This window comes from Megalops cyprinoides, chromosome 11 (genome assembly GCF_013368585.1).
Source record: "Megalops cyprinoides isolate fMegCyp1 chromosome 11, fMegCyp1.pri, whole genome shotgun sequence".
NCBI classification, from domain to species: Eukaryota; Metazoa; Chordata; class Actinopteri; order Elopiformes; family Megalopidae; genus Megalops; species Megalops cyprinoides.
Window position 1 is genome coordinate 18,634,132 of NC_050593.1, and position 22,974 is coordinate 18,657,105.

The 22,974-nt window shown below is 40.9% G+C and overlaps 1 protein-coding gene across 1 annotated transcript in view; it reads left to right on the forward strand.

The window, feature by feature from the left end:
• The window catches only part of reps2 (RALBP1 associated Eps domain containing 2), a 42,262-nt gene that overhangs the window by 14,093 nt on the left and 5,195 nt on the right, over window positions 1–22,974 (forward strand). Inside the window, exons 2-17 of the mRNA XM_036540627.1 lie at window positions 827–950; window positions 1,625–1,800; window positions 2,373–2,481; window positions 7,188–7,291; window positions 8,038–8,176; window positions 8,417–8,480; window positions 9,841–9,989; window positions 10,364–10,437; window positions 11,315–11,368; window positions 11,620–11,704; window positions 12,076–12,150; window positions 14,062–14,110; window positions 15,401–15,537; window positions 15,886–15,947; window positions 16,159–16,248; window positions 22,669–22,752. Coding sequence (XP_036396520.1) covers window positions 827–950; window positions 1,625–1,800; window positions 2,373–2,481; window positions 7,188–7,291; window positions 8,038–8,176; window positions 8,417–8,480; window positions 9,841–9,989; window positions 10,364–10,437; window positions 11,315–11,368; window positions 11,620–11,704; window positions 12,076–12,150; window positions 14,062–14,110; window positions 15,401–15,537; window positions 15,886–15,947; window positions 16,159–16,248; window positions 22,669–22,752 — 1,575 coding nt within the window. The remainder of the gene's footprint in view (window positions 1–826; window positions 951–1,624; window positions 1,801–2,372; window positions 2,482–7,187; window positions 7,292–8,037; window positions 8,177–8,416; window positions 8,481–9,840; window positions 9,990–10,363; window positions 10,438–11,314; window positions 11,369–11,619; window positions 11,705–12,075; window positions 12,151–14,061; window positions 14,111–15,400; window positions 15,538–15,885; window positions 15,948–16,158; window positions 16,249–22,668; window positions 22,753–22,974) is intronic.

Here is a 22,974-nt window from a genome sequence, read left to right on the forward strand (position 1 = left end):
ATGCTGATGCACTGTGTCACAGTATTTCTCCTGTGAAAAAAACCTATATATTACTGGAAGTGGAGTTTCTCCTTGACAGTGTCCTGGGTAATCCTAATCACCTTTGCTGTGGTGCGCAGTGTAAACAGTCATCTGTTTTTAATCTGATGGAAAAGTCTGCGCATGCTGCCAGCCAGCCACTCCTGTAGCTCATCCACAGGTCTCCATATGAGATTATTGCCCCGGAGGTTGGCTTCACCCCGTTGGACTAAAGGACGCTGAATAAAGTCACGCGGGGACATACTGGCAGAAAAGAAATTAGCACTGTGTAAAATGGGGCCCAGATATTTTAAATATTTAGCATTTAATTATTTATTTGTTAATGTTATCCAGAGTGACTTACATCGTGGTCGTCGCAAGATAAATAAAATAAAGTGCATGTGACAGGTGAAAGAAAAACAAGGGCATAGGCACAGAAAAGCAAGGAACACATCAGTGTTTATGCATAATGTAGACAAACAATGCTGTAGCATGCAGTAAGTAACTGTTGTTGGTTTACACACAGTGCTTAAAAATGATCAGAAAAGCAAAATTACCTTAGTTCATAGCGAGCACATTGTGTTTGATCCACCCATAACCTGACATGACAATAGGGCAATAACAAGCTATGTAGGACACTGCTCAGAATGTCTTTGCTTTAATCCTGACTTTTACCATGAAGAAGCAAACTGTTTAGCAATGTACTGTATCATCAGTATGTAACTGTAGTTAGGAAAGGTAGAGAGGACTTGCTGTGTGATAGATGGCTGAGGGTGTGCGGTGAGGCTGAGAGCTGTTTCTCCTGCAGATCACAGAGCTGTGTGGGGCCAAGCGCCTGGGCTACTTCGGCACGGGGCAGTTCTACGTGGCCCTGAAGCTGTTGGCGGCGGCACAGTCAGGCCTCCCAGTCCGCCTTGAGAGCATTAAGAGCGGTAAGCCATCCGCCCGCGGTCTCGTGAGCGGGAAAACTGGATCAGGGGCTTAGCTTGCTTTAATCAGGATCAGAATGGAGTCCCATGGAATGGGCTAAGCATTCAGTGGAGTACCAGCAGAGCATGGTGATTCGGCCTGACGATTGTTTCGTTTACCTCCTGAAAAGGACAGCTTAGGCTATTTTGTGAAAAAACAATCAATTGAGGTCCGAACATTGCAGTTACATTAAACGTGTGTATTTAAGCTGAAATATAGTTATTGTATATATGTTGTATAGTTTCAAGAAAAATAAATAAGTAAAAAAGAAAACACCAGAAATGAACCCCAGGGATAGTGTTTAATCTGCCATACTAAACACAGACCAAGTCAGTTAAACTTTCATTTACAAGACTAATTCATAATTACTTGATGCATCCGAGGAAACACTTCTGCTGGGTTTAACTCTTTCATAGCACCACCTTTGGTGACCTTTGACACCTGCTGCATTTATAACAGGTACTGAGACAGAAGAGGCACTCTGTTATAGTATAACATAAACAGGACCATTTCTAATGCGTCATTCTTATATCTTACTTCTTTTCCACAAATAGAGACAAAAAGCAGCTGTCTGGTTTTAAAGCCATTGTTTTGAGAGGATGCACACCGTTCTCTCAACACCCATCTCTGCCCACAGAGCTGCCCCTCCCCAGGTTTTCGGGAATGAAAAGTGACGCAGAGCCCCTGTACTCAAACCACTCGCAGAACAGTGACGTTCAGGGTCACCAGTCTGTGGCGGCGCCTGGGTCTGTCCTGCGAGCATCGGTGGACAGAGGCAACTTCAGACATCCAGAGAGCAGCGGGGAGAAGCAGGTGAGTAGGGACAAGGTTATGCTGTGTGTTAACAGCAGAGTCACAACATTACCACATACTAGTACCACTGAGTTCATATCATTGCATTCGCATCGATTGTTTGCAGAGAGTAATTGCAAAGATATTGTGATGTCCAGTTTAGAATGATATAGTACATATTACTTGATTTCATTGGGTTTCCTATGACAAGCAGACGTATTACAACCAGCTCAGGTGTATGGTCTGAGGGACCATCAGAAAGTACATTACAGATATTTCAGATATAAAAAGCATCTTGCAATGCACTTTGATGAACCTTATAAGGGCTGCAGTGGTAATTTAGGGGAGCACTATGGAATCATTCTAAAATGACTGAATTTATGACCAAAACACTGCAGGCTGTAATTGCAGGTTACCATGGTAATGCTGTGCTTTTGCTGATGTTGTACCCTTGGGCAAGGTGCTCAACCTGAATTGCTGCAGTGGATACCCAGCAGTATAAATAGAGTAATGTATAAAATGGTGTATAAGGGTGTGCGCTGAGCAAAGAAGTGAAACGCAACAAATGTATAATTCTGTTTTTATTCCATTAGGAGCATCAGTCTCCCCCGCTCTCGCCCATCAGCTCTCCCCCTGGTTCCCCATCCACCTACCGCAGCTACACCCACAGTACACAGAGGAACGGCACTGAAACACTACTGGGTAAGACAGGCCATCAATCAGCGAATCATCCAATCCCATCTGACCAATAAAGCCTCGAAAGTCTAGCCTGACAGCCTTCCATTTCTGTTTGTAGTCCGTGTTCCAGATCTAACTCAAACCAATGAATCAAATTTTATGTTATAGCGCATTTTTGCAATCAGGATTGTCACAAAGCACTGTAGATATAGCATAGTGGATTTTCCAAGGGGAATCAGAAAAACAGAAAACCCAGAACTGGAATTATAACCAGTGACCATATGGCAACACACCCACCAGTAAAAATCCAATCCCCTGTGTCTAAAGAACTTTTTCCCCAGTACCCATTCTCACCTGTGATATGATTTTAATAGGTCCATTGTAGAGAAATTTGCCTTGTAAAATTTATGCCCATTTAGTTTTAAAACTGTTGTAAAAAAAATGGTGCGATATTGTGAGGTTATTCCAGACAGTTAGGGAATTTAAACAGTCTGTAATCCAACACAGTCCACCAGTTCAGCAGCACATCTTCTCTGCGGTTCTGTTGCATAATTACTGGGTTATGTAATAAAGAGGCTGACTGTATCTGCATGAGAGAGAAGTAGTCATGTCTTTCAATAAACTGTCGTAAGATGAGAACTTTTAGCAGTTACAATGTTTAACATATACAGTGTTCCATTAGGACATTGCTCATTTGTTAGGGTGCTGTACCTGGTTACTTTAATTGTTTATATGAAATCTGTAAAACTCTTTGTTAAAGTTAATTTGTTAAGAGCAGCCTGTTATTGTCTTGCATACTGCTCAGATTGGATATAAGTGCAATACTGAAATAAGATTAGGCAAAACCGGAGACTCCCCCACCCTATGACCCACCCCAAGTAAGCAGAGGACTGATCTGTACCTAATTTCCTTCAGTGTCACCTCCACCTTTTCCAGTATTCTCCATTCGAATTCCTTCCTGTTCCAGGAAGAATGTCTCTGAGTGGCAGCTCTGTGATTGGAACACAGACAGTAACTCCTCTCTGCCAAATTCCTGCATCGCAACCCATTTTTCTGCACAATCAACATGTCCGCTGCCAAACTTTTAACTGGGTTTGTGCGTACTGCCAGAGCATCCTGGGATAGTAATTAGTCCTTGAGGTGTGCCCAACTGGCAAGCGGTCAAGCCAATGAATGTTCTTCTGTTGTAATGAGAAACATAATAATGATGCACCTCTGAGCCCTGCACATATTAAAGCCAGGTCATCTCAGTGCCTGCCACATACAGATTTTCAAAGAATTTGAATGGCAGTGATCTGTGATTGGTGATGGTGATGTGGTCCCATGTCTCCCCTGTCTGTGATCATGGACATCATTGATACACAGTGCAGCCATCCATGAGAAAGCAGGTGAGATCCACTGTACCCGTGGGGCCCTTCTCCTAATTTTGTTGGACAGAAATGGTGAGAATTCCCACAGATGTGCCTGTCCTTATATGCGGAACAATTATCCTCACCTTTTTTGTGGGTCAGTTCCTAGATCTAGTTTTTTTATGGCTACAAATGTTCTGTATTTTCCTGGGACAAATCAGTTTAATCACACAGCACAAAGTCATACAGGTTATGGCAAGTGCGGAGGTCTGTTCCATTTTCATTAATTTTAAAGTGTTTATTATTTGAATCTTTTTTATAAATGTGCAGTTTCTCACAATGACTTGTTAAAAAAGCATGATTTTGAAGAATGACGCTCTCCTAATGCACTATGGGAGCAACTGAAATTGTTGCCGGTTTCAGGGCCAAAGGCCTAATTATCACAAGAAAGCGAAAAGGCCATCTATGAATCTATGCAGCACAGAGGTAAATTGTCTTTGATTACAATCTTGTGGCACAGAGAGCTTTCTGAGTTCACTTTCTGGACCACACAGATCAAAGCACTTCTCTCAATCACTGTCTTCTGTAGGCTTGGAAAGTCTTCTTTCTGTGGCCGTCTCATTAAAACGAATTTCAATGCTACCTGGTTACCAAGCAACCCTTACCATCGGAGGAGAGCCTGGAATTGAGCTTTCCTCGGTTACAGTCTCCATAGCCTGATGTGGAGCCCCAATGCAGATTTTCTGCACTGTCAACCTTATTTCAGTCACACCAAAGGCAGGCCAGTGTGAAGCATACATAAGGTGTCACCAGATTAAAGCTTTCCCCCCCCCCTACACCTGCTTGGAGATAATTAAGTTTCAGCAACATGCCATGTTTACTCAGCTGTGTTCTGTCCCAGTATAGCTGATATATATTACATCCAGCAAATCGAAGCCATATTGCTGGAAGTGATTTCAGCAGTACTTGACCCCTCCAACAACACAGGTCTGAGCCTCTGTCTCTGATGTGGCAATGCATTTACTGTACCCACAGAGCTGGCTGTTTAGTATAATGAGATAGGGCTGTGTTTACATTGAAATAAATGGTAAAATATCTTCCACGTTAAAAACCATTCTGTGAGAAGAAAATGTTTTTGAGATTGAATGAACATGTGGATGTTTGATTACCTACCCATTTCCCAGTTACACAGTTGCATATAATATTCATTCAAGTACTGTAGATGTTCTTTATAGAGCTGAGGACTCATTTACATTACTACATTTCCACTGCAATATCAGTGAATATCAGTAAATATTTGTCATGTAGTAACTCAATAAAAGACATCAGATACCACCCCGTACTTGAAACTCTGCACAGTCCCAGAAAATAAGTAAATAAGAGTAGAGAAAATTTTCAGCCTTCAGAGAGCGCAGGGGTTAAAATTCTGCTTTCAGAAAGTACCGGACGGTGTTGAAGTTGCACTTGGAATTGAAATAATTGTCAATGCATCATGAAAAGGCAGAGCATGACATAACTCTGCAGTTTTCTAGTCAGGTGAATCACAAAGCATAATCACGCCAGCTCAGCTGTGCTGCCATTTATGTCCGTGAATCAGCATACTGCGTGGGCAACTAAGTTCAAAGGAAACTTGTGAATCAAGTTAGGGATAAGGCATCTGACACCCTGAAGTGCCTTAGGAAAAACATGCAGTAACCTGTGTCATCAGCATATAAGACCTGAATGACAAACAAATAGGAAACAAACAGAATATTGAAACAGGCCTCAGAAAGAAGGCTTCAGTGTCAGAATTGGCAGAAATCATAACATATTTGTACTCAACCAAATACTGTATTTCTGCTAGTGTGTGAGTTTAGAATCTCAACATCCTCACAATTCTATTATTATGCATTGCTTTCATTTCACGTCCGATATGTTTAGAATGCATCTGATTAGTACTGTCTCCGAATGTTATTAGGAGCAGATAAGTCGTACAGTACACGCTGTGCTTTGTTTGCAACAAACAGAATCCTAGAAATCAGATTAAGCTGCACAGTTCAGACATGTGGCGGTATGAATTATATGAATAAATCATTATTTGCACAATGATTTCCTCATATTGTTTCATTAGTAGTACTGTTGTTAAACACTCAGTGTTGTTAAACATTTTTGATAATGTTGTATTTGTCTACCACTGTCAGCCCACTGATGACATCCATTGCTTCGGTTAGTGTGACAGGCCTGCTAATGGAATAGAATTCAGCCACCTTCACCTTCTTCTGATTCCTTCCTCTGGTTTTTATCATGGAATTTCACTGCTGGAAGGAAAGACCTGTACTTCAGAGCAGCCAGAGATTGGGTTGCGGTCAAAATTTTCATCCTAAGCCTCAGCCGATAGCACACAGATTCTGTCATGGGTTAATGCCTGAAGCTTCAATACACACTGCACTGCGCCCTCAAATAAAAGCAGTCAAATCTACAAACAGCCCTTTCCTTTGATATCTGTCCACTCCAGCTGCTCACTGTTGGTTTAAGGATTCCAGCTGAAATTCCACATTTTTAGTAAAACATGTATTATAAATTAAAGTCAAATGAGGAAAAAAGAGGCTGCGTTAAAACTGTCAGTGTGTTTGCAGTGCAGTCTGATGAAAAATTCACAGCTTGTGCAGATAAGTAATACTGTGAAAGCATTTTGGCAGCAAAGATCTGATTTTCTGTTTTCAGTGAAACAACATCATTATTCATTTAGTTAATCATCTTTGCTGCTAGTGAGCCCCATCCATTTTAAGTTCTGGTTATGGATATTACACCATTTGCTGAGGGGGGCTTTCCTGTGTGGACAAATCAATCTGAGGTGCCATTAATAATGATTCAGTCCTACCCAGCAGGAGGTGAAAACAGGAATTTTCGCAGGCATCAGCTACTCCGTGCTCTGTCGGGTAGCACAGGGTCATCACAACATTTCATTCAGGAGTGTTGGTTTTATTCCTCTGAGGAAGGCAATATCAAAACTAAATATGTAATCAGGTGTGGCGGTGTAGCATAATGATAAGGAGCAGGACTTGTAACCAAAGGGTAGCCAGTTTGATTCCCCACTGGGGCACTGCTGCTGTACCCTTGGGCAAGGTACTTAACCCACAGTTGCCTCAGTAAATACCCAGCTGTAAAAATGGATAACATTATAAATTGTATATAATTGTAAATCATATGATTGTAACTGATGTAAGTTGCTTTGGATAAGAGGATCTGCTAAATGCCAATAATGTAATGTAATCTAATCTACCCAATCTAATTGTTTCCTTCTCAATATTTCCCTGTTACAGTACTACTCAAAACATTTTAATCAAGCAATGAGAAAACTGTCATTGCTTTTTTGGTGACCAGAATGTTCCTTCTCTGCAGGGCAGTTACCACGGGGTGCAGGGCGGCCTTTCACCCAGCAGGAGAGCTCCTCCCCTAGTCACTATGGGTCCAAGCCTTCACTGGAACAGCCCACCATCGCCCGGGTAAGGGTGCAGCTTCCCCTCAAATCTGAGTGTGATAACCAGGGTGTGATGCGTAGCACAGAAAGGCCAGCAAAAGGCAAGAGAGACAGACAGGCAGTTCACGTGCCTTATTCGAACATATCCGAGACTGAACTTGGTGCTTAGTCTCCCTGGTTAGGCCTGCCTTGATGACAGTGCAACTGATGTTTTGCTCAGGTTACAGTGAGAGAAGAGTAACAGTACAGTGAAGGAGTTGGTTTGTCTGTCATGAGAACAAACAGTAACAGTGTGATTACCGGTGAGAGATGAGTCATGCAGTGATTGCTTTCGTGACCAGTGGTAGACGAGTGATGCAGTGATCAGTTTTTAAGAGCAGCAGCACTGCATTTATCAGTATATGAGAAAAGAAACAGTACTGTGACCAGTGCAGACAAGAGAAATCCCAGTTCTGGTATCGTTGTAATGAGAGCAGTGACACTGCAGTGGTCCATGAGGGAGCTGTGACAGTGAAGTTTAGTGTGATAGCAGTAACATAGCGGTAGTCACTGTGATGGCAGTAACGTAGCAGTGATCAATGGGAAAGCGAGAATATTGCAGTAATGCAGTGGGAGAGCTGTGATCAGTGTGCCAGAATACTGACAGTGATGCAGAGATAGAGGGAGAGCGGTGCACTGATCAGCATGAGGGGGTGGTGGTATAACATGGAACTAGTTTTCAGTGATTGTATTTCCAGTGCCATAAGTGAACGTCAGCTTTCTCCTCTCCAGACTCACTCCATCGAGAGGTTGGTGGATCACAGCGCGGAGGACTACCCTGACAACCCCTGGAGGATAACAGAGGAACAGCGGGAATACTACACCAACCAATTTAAAACCCTGCAGCCAGACCTGGGTGCACTCATTCTGGGTAATCCCCCTTATTGCTGCTCCAGGCCAGAGGTACAATGGGAGGAAGTGGCAGTGGAGGCCCCTCTGAGCTCTGGGGTGAAGGGGTCTCAGCCTGGAAGGGGAGGATAATGTTAGAGGGAAGGGGATGGTGGTGTGTCTTACTGTTGCGCACACAAAGCCATTGTTTTAAAACTAGACGGTTGTTGTTAGCATTAATCTTGAGTGCTTTAATGATGTGTCCTTTCTGATCAACTTTAAGGGTCCGTTGCAAAGAACTTCTTCACAAGATCCAAGCTACCAATACCAGAACTGTCTCATATATGGTATGTGCAAAGAATCCATTTAGTAATCTACTTTGTCCAGTGTTGATAGATAGAACTCATATGTTGTATACCCATTAATAAACTAATAGTATTACATAATGTAATCATTATACAATTGGTATATTATAAATATTAAGTAGTTAGTATTCATTCATAATATAGCGATCCATTGTTGTTTGATATATATTTAATAATAATTAACACATATATGTAATGAATATAATTCACACAGTGTATACCTAAGGAGCACCAGTGTTTTATGTAAAAGGAGTGAAGTGCATTGTTTTCTTTCTCTCCAGCTCACTAAAACAAATGTCGCTGGCAGAACTGCCAACTTGAGTATCTTGTTGATAGGCCTCTCAAACCCTGATTTCCTGGCCCTGCAAAGCATGACTGAGGACCATGCTATTTATTTTTTCAGCTGATGGATGGGTTGTGAGATGATGTCATAATGCAAGACCTGTGGATTTGACTTGTGGATTAGCATTATATTCCCACGGGTGAACTGAGTGTGCCCAATAGGCCCCTGGTACATGGCAGGCTGCATCCTTCTCTCTTCTCCTCCGCTCCCAGGAGGGCTTGGGGTTTAGACCAGATTAAAATACTTTCACAGTTGCATAATTCCCCTGAGACTTGAACAGCGCTGGGCACACAACAGTGATGTGGCTTTCAATATCCAGCCATCCATGCTTAGTCAGTCTTATATCTGAAAATGAAGTTGTGAAAGGTGGCTTTGTTGTATGTTTGTACTGCAAGGTTTTGAAGCTCTGATGAGGTGCGTCACCTGCGGTGCTGTGAGGTTGCATAGCATTGATCCAATGTGTGGCATTGTCACATGAAAGTTGAGCTATTATTCCGTGTCGTGACTTGTGGTACGTCCATTGTTTGTTTTGTGTTGTGTCATAACACATCACATTGTGTGTTAATGTGGGGATTTTATGAGGCCTTTGATGTTGGAGTGTGCGTTAACTGTGTAATCTTTGTACAGTCCTTTATGATGATGCTGGAGATTTGTGTGGTTTATTTTGTTACGTAATGCTGAGGAATTGTGCTTTTATTATGTTTTGCTGGTTTTGTATGTCCTTGGCATTATGTAATGCTGAAGAGTTGTGCAGTTTTTTGTAATGTGGGGTTGTGCAGGTTATAATGTGTAACACTGAGGAGTTGTAACATGTTACATTCATACATCACAAAATCATTGTGCAGGATAGTACAGCACTCTAACAGAGTTTGTGGCATTGTGTAATGCTGAAGATTTGTGTCGTTTGTTATACTATGCATTGCTGAAGAGTTGTTTAGTTTATTTATTTAGGAGTTGTGAGGTTTGTGATGTTGTGTAACATTGTGTATTATCCCCCAGGGAGCTGAGTGATGTAGACTGCGATGGAGCCCTGACCTTCGCCGAGTTCTGCACTGCCTTTCACCTCATTGTGGCCCGCAAGAATGGCTATCCTCTTCCAGAGACCCTCCCCCCAACACTGCTGCCTGCTTTTGTGGAACAGGATGGAGGTACCCAGGGTCTTATCTCATATCCACACAAAAGGGTCAGCATTCCTAAGCATAAATCCTTGAAGGAGAAATTACCCAGCACTGCTGTCTTACAAACTATCTTTAATTTACTGTACAGTTGCCATTGAACATTTATATGTACTGCATGTGTAAATCCCCCGTATGTCAATGGCCAAACCATTTAAATGGGGTCCCTTTTGGCTGTATATTTTAAAGGAAACCCTCACAAGTCAGTGAATTTTCATCATGCAGTCCTATGTCATTTATCTTAAGGGTGAAATAGCAGTTGGAATGAAACAGATACTTTCCCAGGGTTTTAATTGATCACAGAAGGCGCCCTTTAAAAGGTACATTTTGTGCTGTTTGCTCTTCAGGTCCTCAGAGGCCTGTGACTGAGGAGACCTTCTTCAGCGTGAGCCAGCAGCAGACAGAGCCAGCAGCCAGAGAGGTAAGAGGAGCAGACTCTGAACAGGGCACCATGTCTTAGAAACAAAAGTAATAATGCACACTGGATCGGCACTCGAAAGATTTACTGAGTGTTGAAGATGCCAAGGTATGCAAAGCTATGCAACACAGCATGCTTGGGTTAGAACATCTGAGAAAACTGTCCATTGAGCAGCGCAGAGAACACCTGGTTTTCAGGTACTGCATCCGCCCATATGACACTCCACCATGCCTCAAGCCATTAAAATACATTCCATGTCATAAAATACATTTTGGCCTGCAAAGTGCAGATTGTGATTATTATGTCTGTAGTAAGATGTTGACTCCACTGTGTATTCAGTGGGCATATAGCAGAAAGAGCAGCTACTAAGATTACAGCACTGTTGCCTGTAGCTGACACCAGCCAGTTGTGAATTGTGACACGAGGCCACAAAAGCAATTTGCAGGTTATTGGAGGTGACGAGGGTGTCAGCTTTGATTATTCATCAGATAGCAGTCTGTGTTCATTAGCAGTCCCCCCACCCCATCCCACACCCAAGGGAAGCTATAATTAATTACTAACAAAGTCCTGGCACAAGCACTTGCTACGTCACTGCCAGCAGGACTGACCTAGGAACATTGGCACTCAGCATCCCACAATAAGGAAAAAACATCCTCCCATTTAGACACTCTCGTATTCAGTAGGGAGAGTACCACAAATGCTTTTCAGAGCGGATCATGGGAAGTGAAGTCCAGAGCTAGAGGCTATGGAATGTTCTTCATGACCTCTTTCTTTCCCATCAGCCCTTGCAAGAAATTTGTTGTGGCACCTTGCCTGTTGAGCACAGGTTTAAGCAGATAAAAGTTAGTGGATATCTATGAGTGAATGTTTTGTCTTACAGAGGACAGAACCACTTATCTCCTTTGAAGACACCGCATTAGTTGCCACCCAGCAGGTGAGATTTGACTGTGTGAATTTCAGAATTAAAAATCAAAGTGACACCCTAACATCCATTTCATAATTTTAAAAGTTCTGTGACGTTATTTTACCGCTTCTTTGGAAAGGGTTTTGGAGGTAGAGGGCGCCAGCGTGCTGAAAGTTGAACTCTTCTGCAGATGAGAATATCAACAGCTTGCTTTCACATGTTTAAAGATGGGACATTACAGGTATTACTCGTGCACTCAGTGTTTGTGTTCTCTTTCACAGGAAAATAGTAAATATGAAATACAGGCTCCTCTGTCTGAGAAGACCACCTCAAAGCAAGAATTGAGAGAAGAGCCCTTAAAGTCAGGTAGTGGGAACCCCTGTGCTGAATATGAACCAAACTTTCATGGTTTTGGTCAAAACCAGAGAGGACGTAAGTCCAAAGTTCCACAAAGTTTCACCACAGCCAAAGTCAACCTGCATAAAAAGGAGTCCAAGAAATGCAAGGAAGTGACACAGCCCAGATTCACCAGAAGCCCAGAGTGTTCTTATTCTAGGCTGCATTCCAAACATAACCTAACATTTTCACAGTGTTTAGGTTTTAACATGATCATTTTGTCACGTGTCAGTAATTTTAGAGGAATGTGTAAATGACCTGTTGATCCTTTGTTTCATAAAAATATTTTTTGGCAAATTATCTTAATTATCTTGGACATTGTGTTTGTTATTTACCCACAGCATTCAGTCCAAAAGGAGTGGCAAAAATTACAGCCAAACCAGCTGAAAATGAGTACAATGTAAAAGAAAGGCCAGGTAATATATAACTTTTTTCACCAAAACTGTCTTGAGAGCTACAGATATCACAATATCCTAATGGTAGTCCAGACAAACACATCTCTCAATATTTTATTGTATCTCCAAGGAGTCCCTCCACCTCTGGCATGCCTTTGTTAACTGTATGCAAAAATAAGGAGGAGTATGTGGTTGGGCATACAGCAGCAAGCATTCGTACATTAACCTTGTAAGGTGTAACTGAACACACCCACTGGGGTTGAATTTGAAACGTATGTTGATCTTTTCCCACAACAGATAAAAGAGATGTCAAGCTTCAATGCGATGTACGTGTTACAAAAAAAACAAAGAGTAATAGATAATAGAAGTAAAAGAATACAGTGAAAAAATAAAGAGAAGTCATTGTTGACTGAGCAGTCCTAGGTGACATCTCTTCCCCAGTTGGGTCTGCAGCTGTGGGCCAGCACGTGTCCATATTCAAGCCAAAATGTTTTGACCCCTCTGCATTTGTCTATACTCTAAGACAGAGGCACCATGGCAAGGGTTTGTCTCTGGCCTACAAAAAACTGTGCAACACGAGACCCATCCAGATGAGGTCTGTGTGGTTCAAGCACAGATAAACATTGTAGACCACGCACCTTCCTCTCAGTCCTCCCCTTTTTAAATCCACTGTGTTTGCACTAGCTGCAAAGAGAACAGCAACTAGGGGTTAGTTCCATTCAGCCTGATACCGATTTCCGATATCTTTTGAATCATCTCTTTGTGCTGAGCAAAGGGAATCCTGCTGAACAGCAGTCTCTTCAGTATTAAAACAAAAACAGGATGCCTTTTTTCTCAAGTTCAAGAACATAGTGTGTATGTTTTCATTGGGTGGGAATTAGTTAGCCTGAAGGTGTAATGGAATACAAAAAAACAGATAGACTGTGTAACAAGAATACTTTGTGCCTGACATGTAGATAGGGAAGGTGTGGAGTAGGTCCAAATATTGTTTTGAGTTTTGTTATTAGAGATTGAATAGCTGTGTTGTGAAATAGGTTTCTGTTCTCAAAAGGCAATGCAACTAAAATGTCATGTAGTCATATTCTGCTGTGGGAATGTGTACTTTTTTTAGGTTACTCTTCTTGACAAGACATTACTTTTGTAGAACTTATAAGCTTGTAAGCTGTTCATTAAATCCTCCTTACGCATGGTAAATTTGATGTTCAGTTTTAAATTATACTGTACTACATAACACAGCAGTTCTAACCTCTGAAAGTTGTTCTCAACTGACGTACAGTTTCAGATCTGCATCGTGTTGCACATGGATTATGTGTGCCGAAGTGAGAAGCGCACTACATACATGCTGATGGAAATAGTTACATGAACACATTGTATCTCTCCTATGCCAGTTTAGCACTGCTGTTTCAGGTCTTTTCTTCCCCAAAGATCAGTCTGCATCCCATTTGTATTGGTTTTTAGACATTAACAATGAGGTATTTGTGCATGTGGACTGAGAATGAGTGAGAAGCCAGTGAGCTGAGTGTTATAGGTGAGTGTGCAGATACATCAGGTATCATGGGTGTGTAGTGAGCATCTCTTTGTGTTTCTAATAATGTGTTAGCAGTAGAGTAATATATCAGCTCTAGCAGAAATACTTTTCTCACCTGGGTTGTTGGTTTTCTGTAAATAGAGGAGCTGGATTGTTAACCACAGGATTATGAGATTAAAGAACATTACAGTAAATATTAAGCATGCCAATTTATGTATGTCCACAGTCTCCACAATATGTGCTTTTGGTCTGTGTTTCCAGTGTGTTGATTTCCTTTCCTGTGCAGTAGGTGTGGTCTGTGTGGACACAGTGTGATGGTCTCTTCCTGTTTCCTGGAGCAGAGATATTGTTCTGTTGTTGTGTGCTCAGACATTGTCTCTGTAATGATAATTAATGTGTTTCAGATCCCCCGCATGAGTTGGATCCTCAGATGAGATCAAGAACCAGGCCAAGGTAAGGCTCCCGGAGGATATCTAAAAAACGTTTATACTGTAACGAATGTTTAACACAACATGGTTTTAATCATAAGACAACCATTTCCACTTCAATTTTTTACAGACACATCATTTGTTTGGTGTGTTATTCCAGAAACAAACAAACGAAAAGGAATCACAAGTTTATTTACCTACAGAAAATATTCCAGAATGAAAATGTTCTTTTTTATTTGCTTTAATTCTTCATTGTCCCAAAAAGGAAACCTTATCAGGTAACAGGAGAAATAGCAAGTGTAGCAGTAAAAGAATGCACTTTATGCCTTTATCAGTTTGTGCCTCTGTTAACATAAAGACACATTTGTGCTGGGGAAAACAGCACTTGTCAGTTGTTATGAAAGCTGTCAGTCTGTAGTCAGCCAATTAGTCATCACGTGTGATGTCTATTGTAATTAATCACATTCATACAAAAAATTCATAATACACAGATGTTGTTGTCATTTTTGGTCTTACTGTATGAATTCTTATATAATTTTAGACATGTATACATGTGTTATAATTTTCTCTGAAAAGAGACTATATGTAGACATTTAAATAAGCAGGATAACAGACAGCACATCAAATATACTCACAGATGGAAATGTCAGCTTCCAAGTTTGACCTCAAGCAGTTAGCTGTTCATTTGTCAGTTCAGTCATAATGATATAGCTGTTGTGTGAAGTAAAGTAAAACACGGTCTTCTTTTAAATGTGTTTAATTTGTACATCTGAGGCTGAATGTGAATATAGGGGCCAACAAATTGGTTTAATATCTGTGACTTTTACAACAAGTACATGTTATACATGTAAGGAAAACAACATTTATTTATCACAGATTTCACCTTTATTTTTATGTTTACGTTGAAAATATTAAATGTCAAAATATGCTAAGTATGTTAAAGCTTCCTTTAACTACTGTTCTGGATCATGTGCAATGCAAAATCGCTCAGGACTGCCTTTTTATGTTGCCTTTCAATATTTCAAATCCCACAGGTCCTGAAGAGTTAACTTGATGGCCATCTGTAGTTAACATTCTAACATCTTTGATCTTTTTATCAGTCTTAATGTGTGGGGTGGTTGCTGTCTTTGATTTGGATTCCTTGTTTAGTTGGCTCTATAGGTCTTGGTGTTAAATTAATAATTCCTGCTAAAATTAACAAGCAGTTTTTTTCACATCCAAAGAGGTTTTGATTTCATTAAGTGGACTCCAGGTTGTACAGTATGATTATATCAGCTTTGGGCATGACACTACTGCACTGCATACCTATTTCCAGGTCATACTCCAGCACCTCTATCGATGATGCCATGAAGAAGTCAGAGGAGCCACCCACCCCTCCGCCCCGGCCCCAGAAGACACACTCACGCGCATCCTCCCTGGATCTCAACAAACTCTTCCAGCAGGGTAGCCAGGGTATGACAGGCTGCAGTCCCGGAATACAACGCTGTCTGCTAGACAGACAGCCTCAGACAAAGCCGTTCTACTATTGTAGCAAAGAATAAGCTGGTGACTAGTTCTGGTGCTCTGTGTTATTTATTTTATTGTTAGCCAGCTTAGCAAGGACCAGAGCAAATTTTGGCTAACAAAAACATGATGGAATATGATATCATGCTCACAAATATATTTTTCTCCTGTTGTATTATAAAAAGGAAACGTAATACTGTGGATTTTTTATGCTATTATGATTTTGCAGTGGTAATGTCTTCCTTTTTTCTCAGTGGTTTGGCTGTATTTGAATGTTGCTATTCTGACATACATTAGGTGTCAAGAGTGGCTGGCTGCCCCCTCCTCCTGCTCTTCCCCCTCGACCACTGGTCACACAGGTACCTTCACACTTTTATTGCTCAAATGCTAAGACACCCATTGAAAGTTACATCTAACATTTTCAAAATGTATTAATTTGATTACATTTAAAAGCCATTAGTGAGGTAAAGAATATTTCAGTGAAACATAACTGGCAGTGACTGTGTGGAACCTTTGGCTGGTTTTCAGAAGCCGTTTAACCGGGTGGGTCACTGTGGTGTTGTGTTTCAGATCCCACACTTCATTCCCCCAGTAGAGACAAGCTCCCAGAATGCTGTGCAGCAGCCCAACTTTGCTGACTTCAGTAGGTTCAGAGAAGAGGTGAGAATCATTAAACATTGTTATACTGATGAGGGTACTAAAATTAGAAAATTTTAAATATTTAAGAATGAAAATAATGCTTATGGGTAAGGTCATATTATTGTTTTTTCAGTCAGTCAATTTTTGAAGGACAATGGCTCTGTGCTGTGGGTGTAAGAGTTTTAAATAGCGCAGTTAAGACACTATCTGGTTCCACTTTTGTGATGTGGGGACAGGCTCAGTCTCATTGTCAGTGTTGTGGTCTCCTCTTGTCTCTCTATTACTGTGTGATAAAACTGTGACCTCCAATGTATCCTTAATGAGAATATATCAGTCTTATCTTGTCAGTTCCATGGCAACTCTGTCTTACTTAAAATCCCTGTCAGCTTTTTTTTTTTTCTTAAAACAAAACCCCTTCTTGCTCATACAATTCTCTTCCAGTGTTTTCCAGTTATTTTTCATAATTATATTGACATATTAATTTTGTTCACAGCTGTATCACAGATGTTGGTTGATTCATTATTAGGTTATTTTTATTTTTTAGTTTTATAGAGGATATAATTTAGCTTATTCTCTTCAAAATATGTTTTCAGGAGCTGATCTGTTCACCACTTTACGTAGTTTTCCCCCTGTTGTTTAGTGAGATGGAGGATCTTGCAAAGAGGAACCAGGGATTGTGTTTTAAGTGGATCACAGACTCCTCTGTGGCCCTCCAGTTCCTCTGTTCTTCTAAAGTTCAAAAGGGCAGTTCATACTTCAGTGTCCAGTTCTGTTCAGGATCATGTACTGCACTTCATAAAGGTGAAAAACACCCTACTCCTGGTGCTTTCTCCTCCCCTGTGGGACAAAGGGTCATAGCATATTTTCTACTAGAGTATCCTTAACCTGTGCACTCCGTACACAAAATGCTTTCAGTTTCAAGGGGATGACATCTCAATGATAAGGTGATTGGTTGATGCCAGTGGACCTTTAACATAATGTTGATGTCTGTCTTTAAGAGTTTTTTCAAAGTTTTTATTCCCTGGATATAACCTTAAATGTGTGGATTATGATTGCACTTCTCTTGCCAATTACGTCAGCTAAGTGAGCTGGCAAGTTGCATGGCTTGTTTGTCCAGGCTCCCTCCAGCATGACCCAATCGGTAGACCCGCTCTCATTCTGTCTTCCTCTCTGTGTGTCACATGTGGATCATCACATGAACCTGATGTGGCTGGTTCCTAACCTGTATAGACCAGAACAAAATGTGTAGGTCAGCAGATTATCTCTTTATCTACTGCTGTATAAGACCGAGCTACTGCAAAAGCCTCTTTCAAAAAACAGGTTATCCCACTGGACTGTGGCAGTTGGCATGCAAATACCAGCCCCCACCCCAGTCCTTGGACACCCCATATTCTCATTTTGCAGGGTATCTGAGCATATTTTGTCTTCTCCGAGGTGCAGGATCTGGTACTTAGCTCCAGAACTTTCCTGTTCTTGGGATTGTATATAATGTGTGTGTTACTAGCTGCAGAATCTGCTGCCATATTAGTGTGTTGTTTGGCAAACTAGTTTGGTTCCTGAGAAATTGTGCATATTTATTTGTCTAAATGTTAACCACCTTAGACTTAAATATGTTAAGTTGCGTGGAAAAGGCTGTGTTGATATCCTCCTCCTTGTATCAAAAACTCTCAGTATACAGCTCAGCTGTCATTGTACAGTAGAGAATGTAATATTAGCTTGCTCTCTGTTGTAACACCAGGCAGCAGAAATTCCTTACTGGGGCGAATACTGTAATTCAAATCTCCTATTGCATTTTGTCATCATTGCTCTTTTTGCAATCAAGTACCAGGATACAAACACATAAATATGTCACACTGCTCCAGTCTGTGAAATGGTTCCTTTTTCCCAAACAGTAACATCCAGATTGGGGCATCACTCACAAGTGACTGTGACAGAAACATCAATAATAAAGATGGCTTGCCATTCCTACATGCCATTCCTGGGTGTACAAATACTGTAGCCCACTATTGCATATTTCTCCCCTCCCCCTCATTCCATTGAAGTGTTGATAGAGGCAAGGTGCAAAAGAGATTGTATGTGTTACAGCTGAGCTTTATGGGGGATAAGATACTCTTCACCTGTATGTGTTGCACCAAAGACTATGTACTGTGGCTGTACATGTTATGGCAAAGCATTGTGAGGGTGATACATTGTAGGCCTTTCTGTTTCACAGTAAAGCATTATGGTGCTGGAGCATGTACGTGAGATGTGTGTGCCATCATAAATCATCTCCTGTCAGCATCTCTATTGTTTTGACCCGTGGCGTCGCAGCTCCGCTTCCTGAATGGCCTGTAGCCTTCCATTCCAGACTGTCATGTCCCACTGAAACACGTTGCACATGCAACGAACTGTTCTGAACAGATCACTCTTTCATTTTGACTCCTCGTATTGGGTTACTGTAACTTCAGGCAAGATACAGAGGAGAGTTTCTCACAACCCTGTCTGTACAGGGGAAATAATTGCCTGTCTCAAAGTCAGCTCGTACCTGTAGGTCTTTAATATTGTCTTTTTCATAGTTCCATGGCATGATGTCTCCAGAATTTTTTTTTGGAGAATTCTTCTCCAGAAATCTCTTGGAGCAATTTGAATTCTCTTGCTGTTGGGTTTTTAGGCTGTAATGGGTCAAGCCAAAATTCACTTTTACTCTCACTTTTAATAACAGTGCTGTTTCCTTCTGTGCTGAAGTGAAACCTTGTTAGTACTGTGCTGATGTAGAGCCACTACAATTTTGTACAGTAAGTCCTAAGTCACCATTCAGGTGTCATATTAGCATTGGACTCAGTGACTATTTTATCCTTGTTTTATGACCCATTCACAACCCTCCTCTGTACCATAGAAATCCATGAAATCTGGGACCTCAATCTGATACCCTTGGCCAATTCATTCGACATGCTCTTTAGTATGGAACAGCCATGCTATGTTCAAACGCCATATGGTATGACCACATTCCAGTCAGAAAATGGAAGCTCTTTTTTTCATTCTGAGTTGTGTCAGTATCCATTAGTATTCACATTTGCTGTATAGTTCTCTTGTGACAAGGAGCAGGGGAACACTGAATACCGCTGAATCCGTAGGCATCATTTATTCAGTGAAATTACATTGTATTACATGCTTTCATCCATCATACAGAGTCAGTTTCTGAGAATGTGTGTGTGCGCACATGTTTGTGTGTGTGTGTGTGTCTGTGTGTGCACATGTGCATGTGTGTGTTTGCATGTTTGTTGTTTTCATAGCATGTTTGTCATTGAATGCATTTAACAGCTGTATTCACAATGATAGCTAAAAGGGTAATCCTCAATCTTTGTAGCTGAATACTGTCAGGATTTTTTTTATCCGTGTTTCAAGTGCACTTGTAATCTTAATCTTTTCACTCAGATTTTGCATTTTACTTGTGATACTTGTGATTTATGCAAAAAATAGTATAATAGTTTCTGCAAAAGGCGGAAATGTTGGAAAATTCAGTGTGGTATTTCATCTTATCGGTCTTTGATAGTCAGTAAAATGGACTGCCTCCATGACATCTGCAACCTTGAAGGGCACCAATGGCTGTTCTCTAAAAAGAAAAAGAAAATGTAGGGAAAGTGTTTGGCTGGACATTGGCCCTGTGTTTATCTTCAACTAATTAATATGGCTAATCCTTAAAAAATATTCTCCATCTCATAACTCTCTCCAACCTTCTTTCCTGTGTCTCCTCTCACATCCTCTCAGCAGAGGTCAAACATTGGTGGTTTCTCACATGATCTGAGCACAGTGTGTTTCCCCCTCTGTTTCCCTTGCTCATCACCCTCCCTATGTCTGAAATCCACCCCTCCTCTCTCCTGCCATTGGCTCACGATTGAGCTGTCTGTGCTGGGTCCTTGGTGCCTTTCTCCCAGGATACCTTACTCAGCCCTAATTAAACACTGACACATCTGTTTTTTCCCTTTTTCAGTTGAAGTGTGTTTAAATCTGACCTGGAATCACAGGCTGAGTGGCATCATCGAAGACCAGAGCCCAGCTTAGCTGATCCCGAAACAGTTACTTTTAGAAGGAGTACAGTAACAGTTTCAGGAAGAATAGGAAAAGCCTGTGTTCTCATGCAAAGCTTGCTGTCAAAATGATAAGATGCAAATATTCAGTTTAACAGCTTAAAAAAAGTGAATTTGTTATGCAGCATAAATGGCGCAAATAACATTTTTCAGAAGCTAATGCCTGCATTGGAAGCCAGTGGTGTGACTACTACTATTATTGCTTCCAGATTCAATACTGGCTGACTTTAGCATTAATCCAGTTTTTAAATGAACTTATTCTTCATTTGTAATTAATAATGTGCACCTCACACTATAATCACAATACATTGTTATACACATCTTAGGAATGTGTACTAAACTGTAGTTTAGCTTGCTTACAAGTATCTCACAAGAATGGACTGTAGTTGAAGATTTGTCATTGTCCATTCTCACATTGATTTCAGCAAATAAGATGTTTTTGCATATTGAGGGATGCTCTTTAGAGGTTTTATCATCCAGTTGACTCCCACAAGCTTTTAGGAACATTATAGCCACCTGAGAGGGATATTGTTTGTGGAACTGGGTCATTATACCTCCTGCATGATCATTGATCAATACAGTCAGATTGTCCATTAAGTTTGGATCCTAGGGAGGGTCCAGTCCCTGAACTGACAAAAGACCTTGCTACAGAGGATACAGAGTTCACATCAAAGAAGGGAACATGCACTGCATAAAGAGATAGAGGTTTATAGCTATTAGCCAAGGTGCATTTGTTTGTATTGTTTGACAGCTTGGTCACTAGATGGCGCTGTTGGGAGTTATTGCTCCTTTTCACTGCATGACTGAAGGGCCATATTTCTAGTCAACAGCCCGCAAAAATGTTTTGTTTGGTGAGTGAGTTTTGGTTAGACCTACCAAGTACATACTGAGTGGATGGCTTTTGTAAAGTGGACTGATAAAGGCTAGGTATGTCCAAACAGGTATTCACCCTATTCTTTTTGTATTTTTCCTAAAAAGAAACTCTAAATGCCCTTTAACTAGTGTTGTGCACCTGCCTAAAACTTCACTCACTTCAGCTTCTTTCCAGTAAAACCCAATGAAAGCATTCATAGCAAAGCTCGGTTGTGGCACCATGAGCATCTCATTGAGAACTGAGCTCAAACCATGTCTCTGTGGCTGTGTTAGGTGCAGTATCATTGGCTGTAACAGAAACTAATTCATTTCCATCTTGTTGTGTTTGGTTTTCACTTTCTGTGTTTGTTCTCACACATTGGGCCCAGCACTGCAGCTGGTTTAAACATTTGTGTGTTGTAGTTAATCCATTAAACCAGCGGGTTTAAAAGGCAGGTGTTTGTGGTCGGATTGTGGTGTGTTGTGTAGTACAGCTATGAGGCTTTTATTAGTTTATCTAAAATTTACAACAGGCAGCTCTCACCCATGAAGCCATTCTAGTGATCAACATGGGTCTTGTGGAAACGTCAGCAGTTTTCAGTTTCTGTCTGAAGCTTTACAGCCCGTGAGAAAAAAACAAATGACTCATTTTAAGAGGTTTGTAAAATCAGAGAATCAGACAGAACCTCATATTTACAGGGAACATGGTGAACAGAATCCAGTATTCTGAACATGTTTACACTCATTCAGAATGATGGAGACTTGTAGTCTGCTTGGCAAGTTGTAAACAAGGTACAAACCGCTGGGGAAAGAGGCAAGCAACTGTGGTGAATACACAGACATTCCTGTCTGTTCAGTATTAGATTGTGCAAAGCAAAACAATGAAAGTAACATTCAGTGCTCAACCAGATGGATAAACGAATCGATCATTCATAAGTCAGCTACCTGCACTCAGCATTAGTGCTAGTAGCTGCACTTTGACTTGTGGCATGAATTGTGGAATTGTTGGTATGAACATTTTTTTTAATTTGTAATTTAAAGCACCATGTGCTATTCTCTGATGTAGAATTACTTGGTTGTGTTCCATTATAATTTACATTTAAATAAATTGAAATGTTTAAGTAAATGTTAATAAATAAATTTAAATAATTTATTTTGTGTGTGTAACCAAATACTGTTTTTCTAATATTGCAATAAGTGACTCCTACAGTAGGTGATAGTCAATTGGGATAAAGTGAAAACCAGATCATTGTCATGTAAGACTCTAAAACTGTCACCGGGACATTATCATAGGACACTGAACCTTGCATTCCAACAGGAAGGACCTGATTTATTAGCATGCAATTCAACCACATTTGTCACCTTTATAGCCCCCAGCCCCAAAGCACCTCCCTCTTGTAACGGGGTATTGGTAGTTCTGGGGAGCTTGTATTGAAACAGTAGATACAGTAGGAGGATTACACATGTTTATGACCCTGTAGCTTAGCAGGTGACCAAAGTGTGTCTTTGCTCCTTGTTTCAGGAGGAGAACACTGCTAAAGGAGGAGAAACGTCTCAAATAAGCAAGGCCACTACACACACAGAGGAGGCTGGACCCTCCAAACCAGTAAGACCTGCCTATGAATCCTGAACATTCCCCTCTGAGTTTGAAATATAATGACAATGTATTAAGATTAAATCAATGGTCAAAGCATTGCTGTTACACCAGTGCTATTTGCCTGCATTAAAATGTGTAGGGTCTTAAATGCAAAATGTGAATTCAAATTCAAAACTGAATACATTATTTCAGAAAAAATGGAATCCACACAAGACAAACACCCTTATGGGA